This window comes from Leucopleurus acutus, assembly GCF_964270905.1.
Source record: "Leucopleurus acutus genome assembly, chromosome: 3".
NCBI lineage: Eukaryota > Metazoa > Chordata > Mammalia > Artiodactyla > Delphinidae > Leucopleurus > Leucopleurus acutus.
The window spans coordinates 84,458,243-84,470,427 of record NC_139145.1 but is presented as its reverse complement, the minus strand read 5'-3'; the positions used below and the strand labels follow the sequence as shown (position 1 = coordinate 84,470,427).

Genomic DNA, 12,185 nt, shown 5'->3' with positions numbered 1-12,185 from the left:
ATAAAATGCTTCTGAAAGACACAAAGGTACATTTCAACAAATGGAAAGACATACCTTGTTTGTGTACATAAAGATTCAGTATCATAAAGATGTCATTTCTCCCTAAGTTAATTTATAAATTTTACATGGTCCCAATACAAATATTATATAAGACTGGTTTTTATTTTGTTTTCTGCAGCTAGAAAACTGAAAAAAACAAGCAAAAAAGGGAAAACATGAAAAAAGAGCAGGAGTACACCTACCACATATTAAATTACTGTACAAAGCCATTATAAGTAACATAGTATGAAGTCAACTGTACTGTACAGTAAGTTAATTTCTTAGTTCTGATCATTATACTATGGATATGTACTATGTTAACATTAGGAGAAGCTAAGTGAAGGGTACATGGGAACTCTCTATTATTTTTCCAACTCTTTCGTAAGTCCAAAGTTATTTAAAAATAGAAAGGCTTTAAAAAGCCGTAATAGGACTTCCCTGGTGGCGCAGTGGTTAAGAATCCGCCTGCCAATGCAGGGCACATGGGTTCGAGCCCTGGTCCAGGAAGATCCCACATGCCGCGGAGCGACTAAGCCCGTGCGTCACAACTACTAAGCCTGCGCTCTAGAGCCCAAGAGCCACAACTACTGAGCTCGCATGTCACAACTACTGAAGCCCATGTGCCACAACTACTGAGTCCACATGCTGCAGCTACTGAAGCCTGCACGCCTAGAGCCCGTGTTCCACAGCAAGAGAAGCTACCACAATGAGAAACCTGCACACTGCAATGAAGAGTAGCCCTCACTCGCTACAACTAGAGAAAGCCTGTGCGCAGCAACGAAGACCCAATCTAGCCAAAAAATAAATAAAATTTAAAAGAAAAAAAAAAGCTATGATATTGGCAGATGAATAGATCAACCAAGGGAACACATTTTTTTTTTTTTTTTTGCAGTACGTGGGCCTCTCACTGTTGTGGCCCCTCCCGTTGCGGAGCACAGGCTCCGGACGCGCAGGCTCAGCGGCCACGGCTCACGGGCCCAGCTGCTCCGCGGCATGTGGGATCTTCCCGGACCGGGGCACGAACCCGTGTCCCCTGCATCAGCGGGCGGACTCTCAACCACTGCGCCACCAGGGAAGCCTGGGAACACATTTTTTTAAATTCCATAAGTAAATATATGTAAATTTAGTCATAATAAAGGTAGCATCTCAAACACACGTGAAAAGATGAACTTTAAATAAACGGCAATGGAAACTGGACAGCCATGAGGAAACTGACAAAACTGCACCCTTCCTTATACTACACACCAGGGTAAATTACAAAAGAAACAGGGATTTAAATGTTTAAGAACGTTACGTGGCATTTAAATCATGGAAACAGTTCTGTTTTTAACTAAAGATACTTAAATGGAATATACCTGCTTCCAAGAAGGCTATTATGGAGCAAATGAACATTTTAATTTTACCTGATTAGTTAATGGGTAAGGCACATGGAGGGCCTGTTGGAGCTCTGAAGTGATGATGTCTATTACTAGACTAGGAGTGACCGATCGGGTTCTTAGGTTCCTTTAAACAAATGCGAAAGTTTTTACTTGGTACAAAAGCTTAACTACTTTTAAATAAATAGGATACATCCATGCAGTGGAATATTACATTGGCATTAAAAAGAATGAGGTTGATGTAAAAACAAACCGAAAAAAGGGGGAGAAAACAAAAAAAGAGTACAGATCACTATGTCTCATACTGTCCATCTTGTTCTAGTAAAAAATAAAAGGATTGTATAAAGATAAAAATGTCATTGAAAGGATATACAAAAGTACAGTCATTGCCTCTGGAAAAAACGGTCTCAGGTCTGCTGAGAAGAAGCTTTTCTTTTCATCGTATATCTTTGTGTAAAGTTTGAAGATCAGAGCAAAAAGTTGGTTTTTTGAAAAGACTGATTATGATTAAAGAGAGAGAAAAGCCCAAACATTTAAAATGAACAAAACTCAAAGGTGGGGGGAACTGACTCGAAGAAAAAGAAAATCTTAAAAGTTCTCCAACATTGAAAAACTGGAGCAGTAGTTAAATATTTCCCCTTTCCTTCTCCTAACACAAAAAATACCAGATTCAAATGGTTTTACAGACACCTTCTACCAAACATTTGAGGAACAAAGTATTCCAACCTTTTGTTTTTTATAAATGTATTTATTTATTTTTGGCTGCTGGGTCTTTGTTGCTGCACGCAGGCTTTCTCTAGTTGCGGCCAGCGTGGGCTACTCTTGGTTGCAGTGTGCGGGCTTCTCATTGTGGTGGCTTCTCTTGTTGCAGGGGCACAGGCTCTAGGCGTGTGGGCTTCAGTCGTTGTGGCACATGGGCTCCGTAATTGTGGCTCACGGGCTCTAGAGCGCAGGCTCAGTAGTTGTGGCACATGGGCAACTTAGTTGCTCTGCAGCATGTGGGATCTTCCCGGGCCAGGGCTTGAACCCGTGTGCTGTGCATTGGCAGGCGGATTCTTAACCACTGCACCACCAGGAAGTCCCTAAGGTACTAATTTTCTTCTCCATACAGCTTTAGCCATGTTTCATAGGTTTTAGTATAAAATGTTTCCTTCTCTATTTCTTGATAATTTATAATTTTAATATTGATTTCCTCTTTGACTCAGGGATACTTAAAAGATTCTTCTCAATTATTAGGTGCATAAGATGACTTGTGAGTCATCTTTTTATTGCCATTGATTTTACTGTTTATTAGATTGATTGGAGATTGTTGCCTACAAATGCTACCATTTTGAATTTTTTAAGGTTTGCCTTGTAGTCAAGAACATGACTAACTTTCGTAACTATCTCACTGAAATTTAAGAAAAGGGAAAAGTGTACAAAGTTCTCAAAGTTATATACCTATTTATTGACTGTAGCATATTATTTAAATCCTCTGCATATCTGTTAAATTTTTGTACTTGACAGGTGAAATTTAGAAAGCCTACCAGTTACTGCATGTCATGTAATACAGTAAGTACCATATATTAATATATATGTAATTTAATCTTCCCAACTGTGAGGTAGGTATCACTTCCCATTTTAGACTTAAGGAAGCTGGGACTTCAAAATGGCAAATAATTTTCGTAAAAACACAGATCATGTGGCTAAGCCAGGATTCAAACTCATATTTGTTCCCAATGCTCATGCTCCTAAGACCATGTAATACTACCTCTACATGGCTTTCATGACCTGGTGTACCCGATACCAGTCTATGTTCCAAACTTATTTTCTATTAAGTTCCAGTATAACCCTTCTCCTTCAGTAATTCCCTCTTCACCATTCCATACAAACTATTTTGTACTTCTGCTCATAATTCACCTCCTTTTTTGAATGCCCCATCCTTTTCCCCTCTGCTTTGCTACCCTTTAAGGCCCAATTCTGTTGCCTTACATAAAACCTTCCTGTCTCCTACAGCCAGTAATGAGTCTTCCTGCTGATTGTACAGTAAATACTATACAACTTGGCTTAACTGTTCTCTAATTATTCCACTTTACTTTGGCAAGTTTTGTTTTCTACCTTTAAGACAAGGTTTGTATCTAATACTTAGCTTTTGTAATTCCCAAAATGCTTTACTCAGTGACAGCCACAAAAAGATAAATACATGCAAGAATGAACAGCCATGGAGAGCAAAGAACAGAAAAAAGAGGGCACAAATTCAGAGAATGTCCAGGATGACTTGCCCATTAAAAGAGTAAGATGATGGATTTCTCTCTATGCAATTCAAATCAACAAACATTTGAGAACTTATTAGTCACAAGACACCGTGCAAATATTATAAGGAGATTTTTGTGGGTTGAATTGTGTTTCCCAAAATGATACATTGAGTCACAGGTAGCTAATCTCTGGTACCTGTGAAAAGTGACCTCGTTTGGAAACAGGGTCTTTGCAGCTGTAATCAAGTTAAGATAAAGTCTTACTGGATTAGGGTGGGCCCTAAATCCAATGACTGGTATACTTAAAACAAGGCCAAGTGAGGAAATGAACACAGAGACACAGGAAAAACGCCAAGTGACAATGGAGGCAGAGACTGGAGTGAGGCAGCTGCAAACCAAGGAATGCCGAAGACTGCCAGCAACCACCACAAGCTAGGGAGAAAGGCATGGAACAGATGCTCTCTCAGAGTCTCCAAAAGGAATCAACTTTGCTGACGCTCTGATTTTGTACTTCCAGCCTCCAGAACTGTGACAGAATACATTTCTATGATTTTAAGCCATGAGTGTGTGGTACTCTGTCACAGCAGCTCTACAACACCAGGGAAAAGATAAATTGACATGTTCCTTATTCTCAAGTATCTTATTAACTAGCAAATGGGTAGTATTCCAGTAGGAAGGGGAAATAGGATCCATACACAAATAAATCAGACGTTTGTGTCTCATCTTACATTCTCTTGGCTCACTTTAACTCTAGTCATTGCCGCATCAATCAGCTCACTGCAAGATATAAACTGACAGCACGACGGCTGACAGGTATCCTTTTGTTTTCTGTTCTAGTCTCAGTGACAACCCAGTGTGGGTCACCAGCATTCATGCATATACAGCCTATAAAAGAGTGAACACTTGATGGGACAATCCTTGACTAAAGGGGAATGGGAGCTAGTAAATATAATTCTTTTCCTTAGATGGACAATTTTATATGGCTTCTTTAAAAGTCCCAGCTTTCAGGACTTTCCCAATTATCCAAAGTGGTGACCAACTTGAGAACACATACTGGCTGTCCCTCTTCACGATTTAACACTTTCTAAGCCACTACTCCTGTTCCTGGATCACTTCCCAAAGCAAGTATTTCGCACACGGCCTCAAGATTCTCAGAATCTCAAGATTCTGACTTACAGGGGACCCATGCTAAGATACAACTTACCTACAATTCAGAGGCAAGTCTGGGTTCAAAAGATTGATATAGAGTCTATGGGAGTCACACCTTGCTGAGAAAATTGGAGGTAAGGGCACAAATATGGACTGGAGCTACATTGTGGCTAGCTATCTTCACAGTGCAAAGAAGATGAGATTTGGATAGAGTACCCACAGAAATGGTACGATAACAAGACTAAAAGGTACAAAGTCACGTTGCTTTAATGTTTCTCAGTTTCTATTATAAACGATGTCAGAAGTAGCTAATATACTGACAGGTAATTTATCAATTAATTAATGATAATAAAACCAAGAATCTAAAAATAGCTAGTGGAATATATATTTCAATATTCTTCATTGGATATCTGCTTACTATCTTAGTCACCATTGTATACCATATTATAAACAAATCTGGTAAATGAAAATCTGAATTTACCCCAAAAAGTAACATTCATTCACAAAAACACAACTTTAAAAAAACCACTTCAGCTTAAAACAAGGAACTGTATGTGTATGTCTGAAAACAAATGAAGACCTGTATGTGTATGCCTATAGTAGACAGAACAGTGGCCCCACAAACATGTCCATGTCCTAATCCTGGAGACCAGTGAATATGTTACCTTACAAGGCTAAAGGGACTTTGCAGATGTGAACAAGTAAAGGATCTTAATATGGGCAAATTCTCCTGGATTATATGGGTGGACTTACTGTAATCACAGGGTTTTGTTTTTGGTTTTTTTTTTTTGCGGTATGCGGGCCTCTCACTGTTGTGGCCTCTCCCGCTGCGGAGCACAGGCTCTGTACGCGCAGGCTCCGCGGCACGTGGGATCTTCCCGGACCGGGGCACGAACCTGTGTCCCTTGCATCGGCAGGCGGACTCTCAACCACCGCGCCACCAGGGAAGCCCAATCACAGGGTTTTATAAGAAGGAGACAGAAAAGTCAGAGTCAGAGAAGGATATGTGAAGACGGAAAGGGGGTCGGAGTCAAAGAAAGATTTATTTTGCTGCTCGCACAAAGATGGAGGAAGAGGCCATGAGTCAAGGAATGCAGTTAGACTCTAGAAGCTGGAAAAAAGGAAGGAAATGGATTCTCCAGATAGCCTCTGAAGGAAGTACAGCACTGCTGCTGTTATGATTTTGGTCCAGTGTAAACCATTTCCGAATTCTGATCTCCAGGGTTGCAAGATAATAAATCTGGGTTGTTTTAAACACTAAATTTGAGATAATTTGTTACAACAGCAATACAAAAAATGCCCTATGATCCAGTGATCCCTCTCCAAAGAATAAATTTCAGTGAAATCTCACTGACTATGTAGTGATCTTAAAATAGATCCACAATTTCTTTGACCTTATACCTTCAAAAGCGGAGCTTAATTCATCTCCTCTTGTGTGGGCTGGACTTAGTGACTCACTTCTAATAAAAAGAATACGGTAGAAGTGATGGGCTATGTCATAAATGGCTTTCTTCTTGCTCTTTCTCTCTGGAATCACTGGGGAAGCCAGCTGCAATGTCATGAAGACTCTCAGGCAGCCCATTGTAGAGACCCATGGAAAAGAAGCGAGGCCTTCTGCCAACGGTCAGGAGAAACAGACTGTGAGTGAGCTATCTAGGAAGTGAATCTTCCAGTCTAGTCAAGCCTTCAGATGACTGTAGCCCTGGCTGACATCTTAACTGTAACTTCATGAGAGATTCTGAACCATATACCCAATTAAGATATTCTTGAATTTCTTCCCCAGAGAAACTCTAAAGTAATAAATATTTGTTGTTTAAGCCATTACGATTTGGGGTAATTTATTGTACACTGATATGTAACTAAAATAGTCTATAAGAAGTCATATACAAGGATGTACACCATAGCAAAGTTTGTGGTAAAAGAGATTTGGAAAAAACCTAGGACCTTCACATCTGATAGACACTACAGAACATTAGATAGCAGAGTTAGAACGACAAACTAGATGGACATAAAGTAAAACAGGTCTTAAAAACAGTATCGAGTTAAAAATGTTCAAAAGTTATGTAAATTAAAAACATAAATTTGGGTACATACCCCCAAAGAAGTGAAAGTAGGAACTCAAACAGATATTTGTGCATCCATGTTCAGAGCAGCATTATTCACAAAAGCCAAAAGGTGGAAGCAACCCAAGTGTCCATTGAAAAATGAATGCATAAACAAAATGTGGTATACATACACTGGAATACTATTCCACCTCAAAAAAGGTGGAAATTCTGACACATGCAACAACATGGATGAAACCTGAAGACGTATCTTATATGAGGTTCTTAGGGAAGTCAAATTCATAGAGAAAGAAAACAAAATGGTGGTTGCCAGGAATTGGGGGGAAGGAGAAAATGGAGAGTTAGTGTTTACCAGGTAGAGTTTCAGTTGGGGAATGTGAAAAAGATCTGGAGATGGACTGTGATACACTCACAACAATATGAATGTACTTAATGCCACAGAACTATATATACACATAAAAATGGTTAAGCCGGTAAATTTTATGTATGTGTATTTTACCACAATTAAAAAAACCCTCATTAACTATAAAAAAGACAAAATGCTAAATATTTCACAAGAATTAACGCATATTTAAGAACATATGTGAATGAGTGCCTACAAGGGGAGTGGGAATAGGGCCTGGGAATAAAGGGGAGAGGGCTTGCCTTTTATGGACTGATGTCATGATTTGATTTACAAAAACAATTTTCAAGAACATATCTATTATATAACATATGAGATGTCACCTATACCAAAACAAGAAACCGTCTAGGTAGCTTTCCTTCTAAGAGGTGAACTTACAGAAATCAAGAACCACAGATTATTGACTATTGGAACTAGAAGATCTAGAAATCACTTCATCTAACCTCATTTTACATTCAAGGCACTTAATACTTCAAAACTAATTTGCTTTTCAGAATTATCTGCTATTCCAAGCAGATTTTACAAGGCATGGTGTTTCAAAGAGCAAACCACCGCATTCTTCCAGTTAGAAGACATTTTAGATGATATAAATCTTTAAAGATCCTAGGAGTAGCCAAAGCAATCAGTGTTTTCAATGCAATAGCAATAATATTTCATACAGTTCTATTGTAAGTTTCTTAGAGGTTAGTTTCCATGTCTTATTTGACTCTCCTGAACCTTTATAGGTCTGGCATTTAGTAGGTACTCAAATGTGTAGTCAATGTATTTCCTCAAGTCATCTTTTCTATATTATATTGCCCTATCCTATCTTATGTGCTATGTAAAATTCCAGAGTGTAGTACCAAAAAAAAAAAAAAAAGAAAAAGAAAAAAAGAGGAGGGAGGTCAAAATTAAAGAGAACATTTAATATAAAAGGACTGTTAAATTATGTGAAATTAGGAAAATAGAGAAAAATGGTAAAATAAAAATTCAAAGAGCAATGCATGAAAAGACTGCAATTAATAGCTTTGATTCAGTTCATAGACCTACTTAAGAATATTTAACTTTTGAACTCCTTAATAGCTCAATTCTGGCAATATCAATTAACAATGAATAATTTCAAAGACCAACAGTACAGTCTTATATTAGGTATTTCATAATGCAAGGGGAAAGAAATCAACTTTTCTTACTTTAGTTCTTTATTTCTTATTTAATTCCAAAAAATATCTCTATCTAATACTGTTCTGTTTAGTTGAAGTTTAAGTTGATTAATAAGATGATAGTTTCATAGAGTTAGAACAAAATAGAAGACTTATGTTCTTTACATCCTTATACAATACATGACCTTGGATAAAGTCACAACATATACAATTAGGAATAATCTAACGTTTAAAATGAAAATAATGCTACATTGAGCTGTTTAAATCATAAAATAAGATAATTTATGTAAAAATAAGAATCATAAACTCTCAAAAACTATACCAATTGGAGTTCAAAGAAATGAATGGTATCAGCTATTAAATTTCACTTGAAAAAATTTTTTTAAATTATTGAAAAAGTATCTTGAAGGATCTTCTGGAAAATTTGGATATACTGCAAAAAACAAACAAATAAATAAATAAATTTCACTTGAAAATTTAATGCAACATCTTTAATTCTAGGTACAGTTTCCATCAGATTTTAAAAAGAGATCCTAAGAACTATTAACCCTGATACCCATAACTAAACAATTCTTAAAGCAAAAATAGTTTTAAAAATAAAGAATAAAATCGCTTATTTATCAGTGAAAACTCTACATAGTCTAATTTTATTCAAGTCCAATTCCTTATTATCTTGAAAAAAATTACTGAAACAAAAATTATAGGTTCTTTCAAGACTTTCTATTACATAAACACTACTTAAGAGACATTGATCCTGGAGGGCTTTACAAAGCCACTGCCACCCTGTTCAGAGAGTAGGGAGGTGTGACAAGCTGGCTACCATAAACAGGCATTAAGATAAGGCATTTAAAACTACTCAATCTGAAAACTTGTTTTTAGACATTTAATGAAACAAAAATACAGTGCAACGGAAACAGTCTATATCAAGAGTATATCTTATGAATATTCACTAAACAGAAATACATCTAAAAGAAAAATCATACTGCTTTAATTTTAAATATTTGCCTATAGACTTTATTCAATGATATCTAAAACTGACCAGAGTAATATAAAATTACCTAATAAACACAGACCTTAAATATTAAGCCTATGAAAAATTTACCACTGTAACTTTTCACAAAGTGATTTACATTATAAAGTGATTTACTCTTGAGTAACCTAATTAATAGCATAAAGCTATACTAACAAAGGAATAGATCCACTGCTTCATACATAATTTATTAAGATTTCCTATAGGATTTATTTAAAGCAAAGAATTTGAGCATCTCTTTTGTGATACAGAATCAAAGTGTCTGATAAATTCCACTGTCAAAACATTCATAGCCTGATATTCTTCCTACTTTAAAAAACTAAGTTATTCTTTCCATCCAGGTTGTAATGATATGATAAACTATGGCTTTTTGTAAATAGACTTCTACCACCAGCATTGCTGCAAGGGTTCTTATTCCTCTGCAGTTATCTTTCCAGCCTGGGAGGGAGAAAAGCACTGCTGCAGTCATCTGCAAAAAGGCATTACATTGCATCTTAAAACTAACAAAGACACTGGTATCTCTTTGCCACCCTATTCACTGGCAGTTCACTTAGAACTGCAAAAGCAGGCACTTTTGGTAACCCAAATTTCACGGATCAACCAAAACCACCACTGAAGCTCTGCAGTACCTGCCTCCACCTCTTCCTCCTCTCCCAAGGAGCCCTTTCCACTAGGTTCATAACAGCCATCAGCAGCAGCTTCGTAACCCCTCCCCTGGCTACCACCGCATGTGTCCTTGTGGCCAGGGAGGAAAAGAAGCCTTTCAGTGGGCTAAAGCTTTTGCTCCTCGCCATGAATATGCTCCATTCTTTGTTGTCCTCTACCCGTTTCCTTAGATACTGTTATTCCACTCGACTCTGTCAACATGCATTATAAAAACAAAACCTCCTTCTAGCTTCAAAAACAGCTCTTTCTCACCAGACTCCCCTTAACACTCCTCCCCCTCCCCCCCTTCTTCCTCTTCTGTCAAAAACCCTGGATCAGAAGCACAGGAAATCCATCTCCTGTGCTGCAATGGTGGGGGGGTGGGGGAGACGCCCCTGCCTCCCCGCTTGGCATGTGGCATCAGACTCTGTGCCAAGGAAGGACCATCGGCTTTAGACAGTGCAAGGGAAAATCGCCTCCTTCTCCCCCGGCAGCTAGCCGGGCCATCGTAGCTCCAGCACCTACCCCATTTCCGAGCTCAGCAGCACCTCCATTCCGTCTCCAGTGACACCCAGGCGGGCTGCGCCAATACAGCCACATGTCGGTCACGTGTGCCCACGCCCAGCCAATCGGAGGGTCCCCGACGGGAAAGGGGAGCGCCCTGGTCCGCATCCAGCGGATTACACAGCTGCTTCACGCTCCGCTTCCCGACCCGCACTCCCGACCCGCACTCCCGACCCGCACTCCCGACCCGCACTCCGCACTCCGCAGCAGGACATAGGGCCCCGCCCCGCCCCGCCCCACCCCACCCCACCCCAAGGCTCCAGCCCTAGCCGGCACTTAGTGCTCACCGACTCCACCTCCGGGCAACCCACTGGAGCTGATGGAAGCAGACAAGCATAATGCGGGTGGGGTGGGGGTGGGGGAGGCCCACGGGGCAGGAAGATTAGCACAAGATACTGGCGGTGGGTGGGTAATAAATTACATCTCATTTGCTATTTGCTAAGATTTACATGCTTGCAACACAGAGAAAAAGAATTTCACTAAATGTATTAAAACGAATAATTTTACATTACGTATCACCGATTTGTTAGGTAAATCACTGGAACTGTGTTTGAATTAAAAATACAGTCTCCAGAAATGCTATGGTGGCAGTAGAGTAGAGTAGTTGAGATCAGAATCATGCAGCCACACAGTCTGGACTGAATCTTTGCTCCCGTCACTTACTAGCTGTGTGACTTTAGTCACTTTCATTTCCCTTGCAAAACGGGAGTAGAAATGTTGAATAGAGAAGTTAATATATAGGAAGCAGTATTTGGAGCAGACCCTGACACAGTAAATGCTGTTAGTCACTACTAATCTGAGACTTAAATATTTTAATGCAAATTCTGCATTTCACTTAAATTTAACCAAGTGAAGCTTGAATTACTAATTTTTTTAAATAAATTTACTTTATTTTTGGCTGCACTGGGTCTTCATTGCTGAGCGCGGGCTACTCTTCGTTGCGGTGCATGGGCTTCTCATTGCCGTGGCTTCTCTTGTTGCGGAGCACGGGCTCGAGGCACGCGGGCTTCAGTAGTTGTGGCATGTGGGCTCAGTAGCTGTGGCTCGCAGGCTCTAGAGTGCAGGCTCAGTAATTGTGGCACACGGGCTTAGTTGCTCTGCGGCATGTGGGATCTTCCCAGACCAGGGCTCGAAGCCGTGTCCCCTGCATTGGCAGGCGGATTCTTAACCACTGCGCCACCAGGGAAGTCCCTGAATTACTAATTTTTATGAGTTAGAAGAACAAAATCCAAATTGCCAAGAATTTAAAGTGGACTTAAATTCTGTTTAAATGGGGATGGGGGGTGGAATCAGTTTTCATGATCTATTTCAAATTTAAAAGGATACTTAACTTTAGGTTTTTTAACGAAATGTATTTACTATAATCTTTTAATTTTTCAAATTAATAGCATGAAAAGCAGCAAGCAAGCTATTAAATAGCACACTTGGAGCAATTTCATTTTATTAAAAATGGTATAAATTAGAAAAGTAATAGACAAATAGCAAAATGCTCCTAGATGTACACACAATGGATGGTTCACAGTGGTTATCCATGGAAGGTGAG

The 12,185-nt window shown here is 39.1% G+C and overlaps 1 protein-coding gene across 12 annotated transcripts in view; it reads right to left on the bottom strand.

Annotated features, from left to right (window-relative positions):
• The window catches only part of APC (APC regulator of WNT signaling pathway), a 191,527-nt gene that overhangs the window by 92,049 nt on the left and 87,293 nt on the right, over nucleotides 1-12,185 (bottom strand). For 3 of the 12 annotated variants that reach the window (XM_082836199.1, XM_082836189.1, XM_082836191.1), the window contains exon 1: nucleotides 10,063-10,284. The exons of 8 other annotated variants lie outside the window; for them this stretch is intronic. In XM_082836199.1, coding sequence (XP_082692325.1) covers nucleotides 10,063-10,227 — 165 coding nt within the window. In that variant the 5' untranslated portion in view covers nucleotides 10,228-10,284. Of the gene's footprint in view, nucleotides 1-10,062; nucleotides 10,285-10,603; nucleotides 10,657-12,185 lie in introns of those variants that run through there. One more of the 12 variants, XM_082836193.1, reaches the window with a different exon arrangement.